General features: G+C 42.1%; 1 protein-coding gene across 3 annotated transcripts in view; it reads right to left on the reverse strand.

Moving 5' to 3' along the window:
• Positions 1–2,409: 2,409 nt before the first annotated feature.
• Positions 2,410–16,998, reverse strand: part of cytip (cytohesin 1 interacting protein) — a 32,530-nt gene continuing 17,941 nt past the window's right edge. Inside the window, exons 5-9 of one of the 3 annotated variants that reach the window (XR_009802877.1) lie at positions 13,068–13,161; positions 12,917–12,983; positions 12,784–12,850; positions 6,404–7,709; positions 2,410–6,068 (exon numbers count right to left, since the gene is read on the reverse strand). Coding sequence is in view for 2 of the 3 variants with exons in the window: in XM_061879004.1 (XP_061734988.1) it covers positions 7,270–7,709; positions 12,784–12,850; positions 12,917–12,983; positions 13,068–13,161 (668 nt within the window). In the remaining variant the exon portion in view is untranslated. Of the gene's footprint in view, positions 6,069–6,088; positions 7,710–12,783; positions 12,851–12,916; positions 12,984–13,067; positions 13,162–16,998 lie in introns of those variants that run through there. The other 2 variants (XM_061879004.1, XM_061879003.1) reach the window with 2 other exon arrangements.

The raw sequence follows: 16,998 nt of genomic DNA on the forward strand, positions 1-16,998 counted from the left end.
AGTAGCAGACGATGTGCGCGTGACGTCACGGGTTGTGGAGCTCCTCACATCTGAACATTGTTTACAATCATGGCCACCAGCAGCGAGAGCGATTCGGACCGAGAAAGCGACGATTTCCCCATTAATTTGAGCGAGAATGAAAGATTTGTGGATGAGAAAAGTGAGAGTGAAGGACTAGAAGAAAAAAAAAGACTATACAGTGGGAGCGATTTAGATGTTACTAGACAAATTTACTAGCATAATTCTGAAAAATCCCTTATCTGCTTATTGTGTTACTAGTGTTTTAGTGAGATTATATGGTCGTACCTGAAAGTCAGAGGGGTGTAGTAACCAACAGTGTCTCTGAGGGAAGCCACGTTTCTCGACAAGACGAAGCAAAGGCAACCGGTGGGGCCGGGCTGAGCTTTTTTTTCCCCTCTTCCTCCACGGTGGAAGCATCCCACGTTCGGGGGCGGCCGGTCAGAGGAGGCAAGAGAGTCCGTGGCTGCCTCTTTGACAGGTGCAGGAGGAACGACTCAAGCTCCGCTCATGTCTACGGTAAGAGCCGACTTATTACCACCATTTTCTCACCGAAACATGCCGGTTGACATGTGGTCGGGAACCATGTTCGCTTGACCGCTCTGTTCCATAGTAAAGCTTCACCTTCGGGAATGTAAACAAGGAAACACCGGCTGTGTTTGTGTTGCTAAAGGCGGCCGCAATACACCGCTTCCCACCTACAGCTTTCTTCTTTGACGTCTCCATTATTAATTGAAAAAAATTGCAAAAGATTCAGCATCACAGATGTCCAGAATACTGTGTAATTATGCGATTACAGCAGACGACTCATAGCTGGGATCGGGCTGGAACAAAATGTCCGCTACAATCCGTGACGTCACGCGCACGCGTCATCATAGTAACCAACAGTGTCTGAGGGAAGCCACGTTTCTCGACGAGGCAAAGCGAAGGCAGCCGGTGGGGCCGGGCTGAGCTTTTTTTCCCCTTCCTCCACGGTGGAAGCATCCCACGTTCGTAGGCGGCCGGTCGGAGGAGGCCAGAGAGTCCGCAGCTGCCTCTTTGACAGGTGCACGAGGAACGACTCAAGCTCCGCTCATGTCTACGGTAAGAGCCGACTTATTACCACCATTTTCTCACCGAAACATGCCGGTTGACATGTGGTAGGGAACCATGTTCGCTTGACCGCCCTGTTCCCTAGTAAAGCTTCACCTTCGGGAATGTAAACAAGGAAACACCGGCTGTGTTTGTGTTGCTAAAGGCAGCCGCAATACACCGCTTCCCACCTACAGCGTTCTTCTTTGACGTCTCCATTATTAATTGAAAAAATTGCAAAAGATTCAGCATCACAGATGTCCAGAATACTGTGTAATTATGCGATTACAGCAGACGACTCATAGCTGGGATCGGGCTGGAACAAAATGTCTGCTACAATCCGTGACGTCACGCGCACGCGTCATCATAGTAACTAACAGTGTCTGAGGGAAGCCACGTTTCTCGACGAGGCAAAGCGAAGGCAGCCGGTGGGGCCGGGCTGAGCTTTTTTTCCCCCTTCCTCCAGGGTGGAAGCATCCCACGTTCGTGGGCGGCCGGTCGGAGGAGGCCAGAGAGTCCGCAGCTGCCTCTTTGACAGGTGCACGAGGAACGACTCAAGCTCCGCTCATGTCTACGGTAAGAGCCGACTTATTACCACCATTTTCTCACCGAAACATGCCGGTTGACATGTGTTAGGGAACCATGTTCGCTTGACCGCTCTGTTCCCTAGTAAAGCTTCACCTTCGGGAATGTAAACAAGGAAACACCGGCTGTGTTTGTGTGGCTAAAGGCAGCTGCAATACACCGCTTCCCACCTACAGCTTTCTTCTTTGACGTCTCCATTATTAATTGAACAAATTGCAAAAGATTCAGCAACACAGACGTCCAGAATACTGTGGAATTATGCGATTAAAGCAGACAACTCATAGCTGGGATCGGGCCGGAACAAAATGTCCGCTACAATCCGTGACGGCACGCGCACGCATCATCATAACGCGACGTTTTTAACAGGATACTTTGCGCGAAATTTAAAATTGCAATTTAGTAAACTAAACCGGCTGTGTTGGCATGTGTTGCAATGCTAATATTTCATCATTGATATATAAACTATCAGACTGCGTGGTTGGTAGTAGTGGCTTTCAGTCGGCCTTTAAGGTTATTTTGCACTGTATTTCCAAAAAGGTTGGCAACATTTCTTTTGGCAAAAATAATAAAACGTTCTAAATCAAACTAAGCAACAAGCCAATGTAAAACGGCGTACCTTTTGGAACGTGAAGCAGTAACCACATCCTGTTAAAGCTCAGCAGCTATGTATAACACGCCGAGGTCTGTTTGCGCTTATAAATAACATCCAGGTTGTGAACACAACCGCACAATAAGTCACGGGCAGGAAATGTTTTATTTCAATTTCTCAAGCTCGCACGATATTTTACAAATGAAGTTATATTCGGTGCACATTCCAAGTGAAGTGAATTGTATTTACATAGCGTTTTACAGAGTGAAACCCCAGATCTAAGTTACATTTAAAACTCTGTTTGGCCCTAAAGTGTCTTGCCCGAGTTCACGACGGCAGTGACTAGCGTGGCGGGGGCGGGAATCGAACCTGGAACCCTCAAGTTGCTGGCACGGCCTCCTACCCAACCCTCCGATTCAAATTGAACGTATTTGTAACACTTAGTGACAAAAACTTGGCAAATCTTCACTACGGTGGTGAGTGCTTGGTGTGGCTCATGTGGATGCATGACATGTAATGTGCATGCCGGCCCAGGAGATGGCGATGTCACTTTTGTCCAGAAACAACGAACGCACGCGAGTCCTTCCCACCAGTCTCACAGAAACTGTCTTCAGAAGGCAGTATGTGTACATACTGTGATGACACGTCATCCACTCTTTAGGATTTGCATGCAATAACGTCCAGAAAACAGACTTTTAACCCCTTTTAGGGCTCCTCTTCTTCTTAGAATTGAAATATAATAACGTCCAGAAAACAGACTTTTATCCGCCTTTAAAGCTCCTCTTCTTCTTAGAATTGACATGTAATAACATCCAGAAAACAGACTTTTAGCCCTTTTTAAGGCTCCTCTTCTTCTTAAAATTGACATGCAATAACATCCAGAAAATATACTTTTTTATCCTCCTTTAAGGCTCTTCTTCTTCTTAGAATTGACATGTAATAACGTCCAGAAAACAGACTTTTAACCCCCTTTAAGGCTCCTCTTCTTAGAAATGACATGTTTAATTACATCCACAGAACAGACTTTAGGGCTCCTCTTTTTCTTAAATTGACTTTTAACCCCTTTAAGGCTCCTCTTTTTCTTAGAATTGACATGTAAGAACATCCAGAAAACCGACTTCTTGCCCCCTTTAAGGCTCCTCTTCTTCTTAAGTAAAAACGTCCAGAAAACAGACTTTTAACCCCTTTAAGGCTCCTCTTCTTCTTAGAATTGACATGTAATAACGTCCAGAAAACAGACTTTTAACCCCCTTTAGGGCTCTTCTTCTTAGAATTGACATGTAAGAACGTCCAGAAAACAGACTTTTAGCCCCCTTTAAGGCTCCTCTTCTTAGAAATGACATGTTAATTACATCCACAGAACAGACTTTAGGGCTCCTCTTTTTCTTAAATTGACTTTTAACCCCTATAAGGCTCCTCTTTTTCTTAGAATTGACATGTAAAAACATCCAGAAAACAGACATTTAGCCCCCTTTAAGGCTCCTCTTCTTCTTAAGTAAAAACGTCCAGAAAACAGACTTTTAACCATCTTTAAGGCTCCTCTTCTTCTTAGAATTGACATGTAATAACATCCAGAAAACAGACTTTTAGCACCTTTTAAGGCTCCTCTTCTTTTTAGAAATTACAAGCAATAACATCCAGAAAATATACTTTTTTTTATATCCTCCTTTAAGGCTCCTCTTCTTCTTAGAATTGACATGTAATAACGTCCAGAAAACAGACTTTCAACCCCCTTTAAGGCTCTTCTTCTTCTTAGAATTGACATGTAATAACATCCAGAAAACACTTTTAACCCCCTTTAAGGCTCCTCTTCTTAGAATTGACATGTTAATTACATCCAGAGAACAGACTAAGGCTCCTCTTTTTTTTAAATCTGACATGTAATAACGTCCAGAAAACAGACTTTTAACCCCCTTTAAGGCTCCTCTTCTTAGAATTGACATGTAATAACATCCAGAGAACATACTTTTAACCCCCTTTAAGGCTCCTCTTAGAATTGACATGTAACAACATCCAGAAAACAGACTTTCTTAAATTTGACATGTAATAACATCCAGAAAACAGACTTTTAGCCCCCTGTAAGGCTTCTCTTCTTTTTAGAAATGACAAGCAATAACATCCAGAAAAAAATACTTTTTTTATGTCCTCCTTTAAGGCTCCTCTTCTTCTTAGAATTGACATGTAATAACATCCAGAAAACAGACTTTTAACCTCTTTGAAGTCTCCTCTTCTTCTTAGATTTGGCAAGTAAAAACGTCCAGAAAACAGACTTTTTACTCCTTCAAAGCTCCTCTTCTTCTTATACTTGACATGTAATAACATCCAGAAAACAGACTTTTAGCCCTCTTTAAGGCTCCTCTTCTTAGAATTGAAATATAATAACGTCCAGAAAACAGAATTTTAACCCCCTTGAAGTCTCCTCTTCTTAGATTTGGCAAGTAAAAACGTCCAGAAAACAGACTTTTTACTTCTTTAAAGCTCCTCTTCTTCTTAGAATTGACATGTAATAACATCCAGAAAACAGACTTTGAGCCCTCTTTAAGGCTCCTCTTCTTCTTAGAATTGACATGTAATAACGTCCAGAAAGACTCTTAGCCCCGTTTAGGGCTCCCCTTCTTCTTAGAATCTACATGTAATAATGTCCAGAAAACCGACTTTTAGCCCCCTTTAAGGCTCCTCTTCTTAAAAATGACATGTTAATTACATCCACAGAACAGACTTTAAGGCTCCTCTTTTTCTTAAATTGACTTTTAACCCCCTTTAAGGCTCCTCTTCTTAGAAATGACATGTTAATTACATCCACAGAACAGACTTTAGGGCTCCTCTTTTTCTTAAATTGACTTTGGACCCCTATAAGGCTCCTTTTCTTCTTAGAATTGACATATAACAACATCCAGAAAACAGACTTTTAGCCCCTTTTAAGGCTCCTCTTCTTTTTAGAAATGACAAGCAATAACATCCACAAAATATACTTTTTTTTATCCTCCTTTAGGGCTCCTCTTCTTAGAATTGACATGTAATAACGTCCAGAAAACAGACTTTTAGCCCCCTTTAAGGCTCCTCTTCTTCTTAGAATTGACATATAACAACATCCAGAAAACAGACTTTTAGCCCCTTTTAAGGCTCCTCTTCTTAGAATTAAACATGGAAAAACATCCAGAAAAACACTTTCAGCACCATTAAAGGCTCCTCTTCTTAAATTTGACATGTAATAACATCCAGAAAACAGACTTTTAGCCCACTTTAAGGCTCCTCTTCTTCTTAGAATTGACATATAACAACATCCAGAAAACAGACTTTTAGCCCCTTTTAAGGCTCCTCTTCTTTTTAGAAATGACAAGCAATAACATCCACAAAATATACTTTTTTTATCCTCCTTTAGGGCTCCTCTTCTTAGAATTGACACGTAATAACGTCCAGAAAAAACACTTTTAGCACCATTAAAGGCTCCTCTTCTTATACTTAACATGTAATAACATCCAGAAAACAGACTTTTAACCCCCTTGAAGTCTCCTCTTCTTCTTAGATTTGGCAAGGAAAAACGTCCAGAAAACAGACTTTTAGCCCCCTTTAAGGCTCCTCTTCTTAGAATTGACATGTTAATTACACCCAGAGAACTAACTTTAAGGCTCCTCTTTTTCTTAAATGTGACATGTAATAACATCCAGAAAACAGACTTTTTGCCCCCTTTAAAGCTCCTCTTCTTAGAATTGACATATAACAACATCCAGAAAACAGACTTTTAGCCCCTTTTAAGGCTCCTCTTCTTTTTAGAAATGACAAGCAATAACATCCAGAAAATTTACTTTTTTTATCCTGTTTTAAGGCTCCTCTTCTTCTTAGAATTGACATGTAATAACATCCAGAAAACATACTTTTAGCCCCCTTTTAAGACTCCTCTTCTTTTTAGAAATGACAAGCAATAACATCCACAAAATATACTTTTTTTTAGCTCCCTTAAAGGCTCCTCTTCTTAGAATTAAACATGGAAAAAAGTCCAGAAAAAACACTTTCAGCACCATTAAAGGCTCCTCTTCTTATATTTGACATGTAATAACGTCCAGAAAACAGACTTTTTGCCCCCTTTTAAGACTCCTCTTCTTTTTAGAAATGACAAGCAATAACATCCACAAAATATACTTTTTTTTATCCTCCTTTAGGGCTCCTCTTCTTAGAATTGACATGTAATAACGTCCAGAAAACAGACTTTTAGCCCCCTTTAAGGCTCCTCTTCTTAGAATTAAACATGGAAAAACGTCCAGAAAAAACACTTTCAGCACCATTAAAGGCTCCTCTTCTTATATTTGACATGTAATAACATCCAGAAAACAGACTTTTAGCCCACTTTAAGGCTCCTCTTCTTCTTAGAATTGACATGTAATAACGTCCAGAAAACAGACTTTTTGCCCCCTTTTAAGACTCCTCTTCTTTTTAGAAATGACAAGCAATAACATCCAGAAAATATACTTTTTTTATATCCTCCTTTAAGGCTCCTCTTCTTCTTAGAATTGACATGTAATAACGTCCAGAAAACAGACTTTTAGCCCCCTTTAAGGCTCCTCTTCTTAGAATTAAACATGGAAAAACGTCCAGAAAAAACACTTTCAGCACCATTAAAGGCTCCTCTTCTTATATTTGACATGTAATAACATCCAGAAAACAGACTTTTAGCCCACTTTAAGGCTCCTCTTCTTCTTAGAATTGACATGTAATAACGTCTAGAAAACAGACTTTTAGCCCCCTTTAAGGCTCCTCTTCTTCTTAGAATTGACATGTAATAACATCCAGAAAACAGACTTTTAACCCCCTTGAAGTCTTCTCTTCTTCTTAGATTTGGCAAGTAAAAACGTCCAGAAAACAGACTTTTTACTTCTTTAAAGCTCCTCTTCTTCTTAGAATTGACATGTAATAACATCCAGAAAACAGACTTTTAGCCCTCTCTAAGGCTCCTCTTCTTCTTAGAATCTACATGTAATAATGTCCAGAAAACCAACATTTAGCCCCCTTTAAGGCTCCTCTTCTTCAACCGATCCCTGTTGCAGTCCGGGGATCAACTTAAGGATGTTTTTCCGAACGTTGGTCCGTCTGCCTTTCCTGGGCAGGGTGCCGAACAAAGAAAAGATCCTGGTTTCGTTCCACGTTGGCGACTGGGAGCTGAGGCTGCTGTTGCTGCTGCTGGCCAGGCTGGAGCTGCTGGAATGGCCGGCGATGTGTTGCGAATGGTTGCCGCTGGTTACCGAGAACTTCCGGGAGAAGAAGTGCTCCTCCTGGCTGCCGCTGGCTGCGCTGCAGGGGCTGGGCGAGCTGGGATCGCCGAAGACGCTGCCCTGGTCGCTGTCGTCCGTCAGCCCGCTCCTGCAGCTGCTGTCGCTGGAGAAGCGGAGGCTGAGGAAGTCTGCGGGGACTTCGGAGGAATCGGTTGAGAGGTTGTTTTCTTTCGGGTGACCTGCGGACAAAAGAGTCCCTGTGAGTAAAAACGCAACAGGGGGAACTCCATCTCACATATCGTGAATACAGACAGCGCTTCACTTTTTCCACATTTTGTTGTGTTACTACCAGTGTTGTAACCATACTAAAATTATTTTTATACTTTTTAGTACCGTATTTTTCGGACTATAAGTCGACGTTTTTTTCATAGTTTGGTTCAAATCCAGGCTCGGGATCTTTCTGTGTGGAGTTTGCATGTTCTCCCCGTGAATGCGTGGGTTCCCTCCGGGTACTCCGGCTTCCTCCCACTTCCAAAGACATGCACCTGGGGATAGGTTGATTGGCAACACTAAATTGGCCCTAGTGTGTGAATGTGAGTGTGAATGTTGTCTGTCTATTTGTGTTGGCCCTGCGATGAGGTGGCGACTCGTCCAGGGTGTACCCCGCCTTCCGCCCGATTGTAGCTGACATAGGCGCCAGCGCCCCCCGCGACCCCGAAAGGGAATAAGCGGTAGAAAATGGATGGATGGATGGACTTTTTAGTACCGTATTTTTCGGACTATAAGTCGACGTTTTTTTCATAGTTTGGCCGTGGGTGCGACGTATACTCCGGAGCGACTTAGGTGTGAAATTATTTACACATTACCGTAAAATATCAAATAATATCATCTCAATCGCGCGAGCGACAAAGAAAATGTCAGCAATTGTCACTCACACGCCAACCAATAAGAATTCGGCGGGGGGGCGGGTCATGGCAGAAGTGCATTGTGGGTCATGATATGCTAACTGCTATATGCTATACGCTACTGCCGGAGCTATTAAAATGGATCACATCAACATTGGCGGTAACTTACAAAAACTGAGAAGGACTGAACTAAAATGGCACCGAAAACGAAATCCATCCATTCATCATCTTCCGCTTATCCGAGGTCGGGTCGCGGGGGCAGCAGCCTAAGCAGGGATACCCAGATTTCCCTCTCCCCAGCCACTTCGTCCAGCTCTTCCCGGGGGATCCCGAGGCGTTCCCAGGCCAGCCGGGAGACATAGTCTTCCCAACGTGTCCTGGGTTTTCCCCGTGTCCTCCTACCGGTGCCCTAAACACCTCCCTAGGGAGGCGTTCGGGTGGCATCCTGACCAGATGCCCGAGCCACCTCATCTGGCTCCTCTCCATGTGGAGGAGCAGCGGCTTTACTTTGAGTTCCTCCCGGATGGCAGAGCTTCTCACCCTATCTCTAAGGGAGAGACCCAAACTCATTTGGGCCGCTTGTACCCGTGATCTTATCCTTTCGGTCATGACCCAAAGCTCATGACCATAGGTGAGGATGGGAATGTAGATCGACCGGTAAATTGAGAGCTTTGCCTTCCGGCTCAGCTCCTTCTTCACCACAACGGATCGATACAAGGTCCACATTACTGAAGACGCCGCACCGATCCGCCTGTCGACCTCATCATCCACTCTTCCCTCACTCGTGAACAAGACTCCGAGGTACTTGAACTCCTCCACTTGGGGCAGGGTCTCCTCCCCAACCCGGAGATGGCACTCCACCCTTTTCCGGGCGAGAACCATGGACTCGGACTTGGAGGTGCTGATTCTCATTCCGGTCGCTTCACACTCGGCTGCGAACTGATCCAGTTAGAACTGAAAACGAAATCATATACTGCAGATTACAAGCTGGACATAGTGAAATATGCTGCAGAGAACAGCAATCCAGCAGCGGGGCGCATACCAGAGGCGACACCGAGGAAGAAGATTTCATCGGATTTAGCGATCGGGAGTGACAGATAGTTTGGTAAACGTATAGCATGTTCTATATGTTGTAGTTATTTGAATGACTCTTACCATAGGCATGTTCTCAGTTGGTTATTTATGCCTCATATAACCTACACTTATTCAGCCTGTTCTTCACTATTCTTTATTCATTTTAAATTGCCTTTCAAATGTCTATTCTTGGTGTTGGGTTTTATCAAATAAATTTCCCCCCAAAAATGCGACTTATACATATATGTTTTTTTCCTTCTTTATTGTGCATTTTCGGCCATACTCGGCAGCGATTTATACTCCGAAAAATACGGTACTTTTCTAAATAAGGACCACAAACAAATGTCATTATTGTAGGGGTGTAACAGTACACAAAAATTTCGGTTCGGTACGTACCTTGGTTTAGAGGTCACAGTTCGGTTCATTCTCGGTACAGTAAGCAAACAACAAAATAAATAAATGTTTTGGGTAATTTATTTACCAAATTTGTAAACAATGGCATACATACATATACACACAGGGTCTATTGCCAGGGTTAATGTGGTCAACATGTATAAAATAAAAACTAAATAAGATAAGGCTTCTTAACAAAACCTTTCTACATATAAAGTGCTTTTTTTGATTGATTGATTGATTGAGACTTTTATTAGTAGATTGCACAGTACAGTACATATTCCGTACAATTGACCACTAAATGGTAACACCCCAATACGTTTTTCAACTTGTTTAAGTCGGGGTCCACCTTCATCAACATTAAACTGCCTCCAGTTGTTGCTCAGATGAAATAAAATGACAAAACTTTTCTTCTACATATAAAATACAACATTAAACAGTTTCAAGTCAACTCAGCCTCAGATTAACTCCCCCCAGCCTGGCTAACTTGGTAGTAACAGGATATATGGGTTTATTGTTCTTCCACCATAGAAGTGGGTCAAAATCTAGTTTTAATGCAATACAGCAACCGCCCGCGACCCCGAACGGGACAAGCGGTAGAAATGGATAGATGGATGGTCTTAAATGTGCCGCTATAAAACCATTTGTTATTGCTTTAGCCCTGCCGAGGAGAAACTGTTTGAATGCGGTGTTTGCACCACGCTCCTCTTTCTCTTCCTTAGAGCGAGCTTGACTTTGGGGTGGTGCCGCTTCAAAGGGGTTAGCATGTTTGACGTGTTGGCAGAAGCATACCCTGCTGCTGCTGCTGAACAATGTCGGCAAACCTCCGTCCTCCATTATTGTATCGCACCACGAAGCCGAAATGTTCCCAAAGGGGAGATGTTAACGAGGCAGGAAAGTCTTACAGCTCTGGCTTTTACATGTTGTCCTAGCCCGGTCGGTGCTAGCCTGCCATGTGTTTCCACACAAACATAATATGTTTGTGTGGAAACTCGTTCAGTACGCCTCCGAACCGAAACAGTTCAATACAAATACACGTACCGTTACACCCATACATTATTGGCTTTATTTTAACAAAGAAATCTTTGGATCCATTACATTTATTATTGAGAGTTTGTCCTTAAATAAAATAGTGAACATACTAGACAACTTGTCTTTTAGTAGTAAATAAACAAACAAGGGCTCCTACTTAGTCTGTTGACATATGCAGTAACATAATGTGTCATTTATCTACCTATTATTTTGTCAACATTATTAAGTACAAGTGGTAGAAAATAAATGATTAATCTACTTGTTCATTTACTGTTAATATCAGGAAATTTAGCTGAAGTGCACCAATTTTGTCAAGAGAACAGTGGTCAGAAACTCAACCAGAAGCTTGCGAGAAGCTTGTGGATGACTACCAAAAGTGCATTATTGCAGTGAAACTTGCCAAGGGAAATGTAAGCAAATGTTAACATTGCTGTATGTATACTTTTGACCCAGCAGATGTTCTCTCATGTTCAGTAGACCCATGATAAATTCGTAAAAGAACCAAACTTCATGATTTTTTTTTGTGACCAACAAGTATGTGCTCCAATCACTCTATCACAACAAAATAAGACAGCCATGAAATTAAGTTCTTTACAAGTGTACACTTTTAATTGCGACTGTACATGCAATTTTTTTGTTTTAATAAATGTGCAACTATTCAAAAAATACAACTTTTCACACTGTAAGGCAGGGGTGCCCAAACTTTTTCTGCAGGCGAGCTACTTTTCAATGGACCAACTCGAGGGGATCTACCTCATTTCTATATATCATTTATATTTATTTATTTATGAAAGAGATATTTTTGTAAACAAGTTAGATGTGTTTAATGATAATACAAGCATGTGTAACACATATAGATGTCTTTCTTTCACAAAGACAAGAATATAAGTTGGTGTATTACCTGATTCTGATGACTTGCATTGATTGGAATCAGACAGTAATGATGATAACGCCCACATTTTCAAATGGAGGAGAAAAAAAGTTGTCCTTTCTGTACAATACCACATGAAAGTGGTTGGTTTTTGGCATCTAATTCATCCAGCTTCCATACACTTTACAAGAAAAACATTGGCGGCAAATTCCGTAGCTTGCTTGATTGACATTCACGGCACCCGAGGGTCTTGTGAGATGACGCTGGCTGCTGCCAGTTCATTATTATGAAAAAATGACAGAGAGGAAGGCGAGAAACACTTTTTATTTCAACAGACTTTCGCGCCGTCCCTTCCGCCAAAACTCTAAAGGCCGACTGCACATTTCCTGTCTTCACAATAAAAGCCCTGCTTCATGCTGCCTGCGCTAACAAAATAAGAGTCTCGGAAAGCTGGCGTGCACAAGTGATGTGCACGCCAGCTTTCTGAGGGATCGCTTGTGCACGCCAGTTTTCCGAGACTCTGTATTTAGTTAGCGCAGGCAGCATGAAGCAGGGCTTTTATTGTGAAGATAGGAAATGTGCAGTCGGCCTTTAGAGTTTTGACGGAAGGTACGGCGCGAGAGTCTGTTGAAATAAAAAGTGTTTCTCGCCTTCCTCTCGGTCATATTTTCATAATAATGATCTTGCAGCAGCCAGCGTCATCTCACAAGACCCTCCGGTACCGTGAATGTCATTTAAGTGACTTCTTGGTGAAGATTGATGATCACTCATTTTTAGGTGTATTTTTTTTAAAAGCCTGGCTGGAGATCGACTGACACACCCCCCGCGGTCGACTGGTAGCTCGCGATCGACGTAATGGGCACCCCTGCTGTAAGGTATTGTCTGTAGATATTTCTAGGACAAAAATGGATGTAACATAACTAAAGTGGAAAACGTGAAGAGCTGGGTTAACACTTTAACTTCAACTCGATTGTTTTTTCGTATCGACTTGTGAGAAAGGAAGTGCTGTGGTTTGACAGCTTGGGGCAAAGCGCTCACCTTGAAGTAGGCCTTGTTCCTGTAACGTAAGCGCTTGCAGCTCCACCAGTTTCTCACGCAATGATTGCTGCGCAGACAAAAACAAAACAACATGGCTTGTGGTCCTGCTTTTGAGCGTGATCATCAGACGCACCTTCAGCATTTTCACCCTCTTCTCCAGCTCAATCCACTTCACCACACTCCCGCACACGGTCTCCATCCTGGGATGGATGAAGAACACACACACACACACAGTGAGCGTCCTTCGTGGGTCGGGGCATTTGCATCGTAGGACGTTCGCTTACTTTAATCTATTGGTTGATTCTCTGATTAGATCCGCAATATGCTGATGAGAGCGTCCTTCAATGCTGGCCCCGTTGATGCTGATGATAACATCTCCTGCAAGAACAAGATAAGGAAACAGAAGTGAGAACAGGAAATGTAGAGCAATGATTAAGCTTCACACACACAAATGAGATCAAATACAACACAATAAATACATTTAATAAAGTCAAAAACAAATAAGGCAACAAGAGAAGTATCCCACACTTCTCTTTTGAAAAGTAAATATACAGCCAATATGGGCATCTACATCAACTATATGGTTTGCCTAAAAAGCTGGAAAAAAATAAAATAAATAAAAAAATACAACACAACAACAACTCAGACTCCGCCAAGGGCAGGTTCTGCAACAAGCAGCAAGTCCTCAGACAAGAACGAGGCAGTAGATAGAATGAAAAGACAACTAGAGATGGGCGATATATCGAAAATACTCGATGTATCGCGAGTTTGTCTCGATATAGAAAGACTACATCGTGATATTTGAGTATACGTTCTCACACAGTTGCTTTTAGCTACGGGCATTTACACTGCAGGCTTTTCTGCCCACTCTTTCTTGTCTCTGTTTCTCACAGAGACATACCATCAATCAATCAATCAATGTTTATTTATATAGCCCCAAATCACAAATGTCTCAAAGGACTGCACAAATCATTACGACTACAACATCCTCGGAAGAACCCACAAAAGGGCAAGGAAAACTCACACCCAGTGGGGAGGGAGAATTCACATCCAGTGGGACGCCAGTGACAATGCTGACTATGAGAAACCTTGGAGAGGACCTCAGATGTGGGCAACCCCTCCCCCTCTAGGGGACCGAAAGCAATGGATGTCGAGCGGGTCTAACATGATACTGTGAAAGTTCAATCCATAGTGGCTCCAACACAGCCGCGAGAGTTCAGTTCAAAGCGGATCCAAGACAGCAGCGAGAGTCCCGTCCACAGGAGACCATCTCAAGCGGAGGCGGATCAGCAGCGTAGAGATGTCCCCAACCGATACAGGCGAGCAGTCCATCCTGGGTCTCGACTCTGGACAGCCAGTACTTCATCCATGGTCATCGGACCGGACCCCCTCCACAAGGGAAGGGGGGACATAGGAGAAAGAAAAGAAGCGGCAGATCAACTGGTCTAAAAAGGAGGTCTATTTAAAGGCTAAAGTATACAGATGAGTTTTAAGGTGAGACTTAAATGCTTCGATTACAAGCGCACCTTCTTACATATAGAGATATACAATTTCATACACCCTCACGGAGCAGACGGGTAGCGGCATGGGTAACGTTAGCTGTGGTGCGAGTGGTAATACAAAAGAAAGAAGGTGCGATTCTTGTAACAAATGAAGGAAGAATTAATTCCCAAGAAAAACAGCACGGGGTCCATCGTCTGGCGGTGGTTTGGCTTCAAGCGGGAATATGTTGAACAGACAACAGTAATATGTCAAGTATGCGGCAGCTCTACTAATGTAGTATCATTTGAAAAGTCACCCACTAGAGCAGGGGTCGGGAACCTTTTTGGCTGAGAGAGCCAAAAAGCCAAATATTTTAAAATGTGTTTCCGTAAGAGTCATATATTTTTTAACACTTAACACAACTAAACACGTGCATTTTTAAGTAATATCATCGATTCTAGAGTATTATTGATCTCTTATTCTTTGTAATAACATTGTTATTCTGAAGCTAACTGTGGAGGGGGCGTGGCCTGCGGGCCTACAGCGAACTGGGGCGTGCCAGGACCGGACTCGAAATCAGCGACAGGTGCGCAGCCAGGAGGAGGGACGGGGGTAAGGCGGGAGCCAGAGCGCGAGCAAGAACGAAAGAGAAAAATACAATTACTGGAAAGCAACCGAGAGACTTATTGAAAAATATAACAATATTGTAACCCTGAAACAGGCTCTCATGTCGGTGTTTGGGGGTCTGAAGAACCCCCAGGAGGGCGGGCCCCACACTAACCAATAATAAATGAATAACTTCATACCATTAACGCAACTTCTTGAACAGGTGCGGTAGAAAACAGATGGATGGATTAAAAATGCATGAGAATTTTTGATGTTTTGAACGTTATTTTTAACACTGTGATTACAAGTGGAATAATTCATTACTTACCGGGTTAAGCAATTTCAGCTCAGATTTATCTGAGAGCCAGATGCAGTCATCAAAAGAGCCATAGGTTCCCTACCCCTGCACTAGAGAATGATGTGTGCTTGAAAGTCTGCATTTCAACATCTCCGTTTGGTGCCACACCAACAAAATTCCAAAGCAACCATTTACCCATCAACACCGTATGAAAAAAAAAAGTCAACAACAGGAGATAACGTTCGCAGAAACCTACCACATAACGAAGGACATACACAATTTTATTTCATATTATGTGCTTGAAAGTCTGCATTTCAACATCTCCGTTTGGTGCCACACCAACAAAATTCCGAAGCAACCATTTCCACATCAACACCGTATGAAAAAAAATAGTCAACAACAGGAGATAACGTTCGCAGAAACCTACCACATAACGAAGGACATACACAATTTTATTTCATATTATACGGCTCATTTTTATTTGACACTTATTAAAATATCTTGTGTGACATCATGCACAAAAGTGCACTTTGTTTCAAATTATTGTAGTAGCGTCCTGTTCAAAAAGTGCACTTTCATTTATTGTTGTTTTGATATGTCATCTTAGTGACATCATGCACAAAAGTGCACTCATAGCTTGTTAAAAAATGTCTCTGACAATCTTGCACTTTCTGTTTTGAAATGACATGAATGTTTGTGCCACTGCTTAATAATTGTTTAATAAATACACTTTTGGTCAATTGACTTAGTTGTGATTTCCCTCTGCATGAAAGTTTAAAATGAGCATATATTAATGCAGTATGAACAAGAATGTTTTAATGTAGACACATAGAATCATCATACTGCTGGGATTATATGCATCAAGTGTTCATTCAAGATAAATCCAAAATATTGTGATATATATTGTGTATTGTGACATGGCCTAAGACTATCGAGATAATAACAAAAGGCCATATCGCCCAGCTCTACTTACAACCATTGTTGGCATCAAGTTCCAACACAGGAGGGGAGTTGGGTATGAGACAAAAGTGACACCTTTAACACGCGTGTTACAACTAGAGATGTTTCCATCCTTATTATGGGACTGGACCAGGACAATATTTACCATCATGGATCAACTGATGAGCTGCCGAGCCCAGTCGATGTTTACCACAGCTGTGTCCCAGTGACCCGACCCGACCTCGGATAAGCGGAAGAAGATGGATGGATGATTGGACGTTATTATTAATTAGTATTAACATATATAACATGTCCTTAATATTTGCACATTTTGTATATCGCTGTTCGCAGGTATATATTGGATATACTAATGTTACAACCACATCGCAGACATGCTGACAACGCTCCAGACAATGTTTACATCAAAACACCTGGTTTTGGCAGCACTGTGATCAAAGTCTTTTTTTGGTGGCCGAATTTTCAGCGCATCACTTGTCAATAGTGCGCAAATAATATGCTATATATACACGTCCATTCATACTGTAACGACCTTCTGGACATAATGTTTATGTTTGTGTGGTTTTGATTTGATGTTAATTTTTCCGATGATACCAAAGACACCGTCCGTGCCTAAAAGCGGCCCGGCAAAGAATGCAGAATTGTGGTAGTGTGTCAGGGAAAGCACGGAGAAGAAAGTGTTTGTTGGAATTGTGCCAGCTGTTACAAGATTGGTAATAAAAGTTAAAAATAACGTCAGACTCTGTGTGACTTCTTCTGGAGGCTACAATACATATTACTTCTCATGTTCTTATTTTTTTTGTCCTGTCCAGCTACTCTGGCACATCATATAGTTGATGTAGATGCCTATATTTGCTGTACATATTTACTTT

Source organism: Nerophis ophidion, linkage group LG19 (assembly GCF_033978795.1).
Source record: "Nerophis ophidion isolate RoL-2023_Sa linkage group LG19, RoL_Noph_v1.0, whole genome shotgun sequence".
In the NCBI taxonomy this organism is placed as follows: domain Eukaryota; kingdom Metazoa; phylum Chordata; class Actinopteri; order Syngnathiformes; family Syngnathidae; genus Nerophis; species Nerophis ophidion.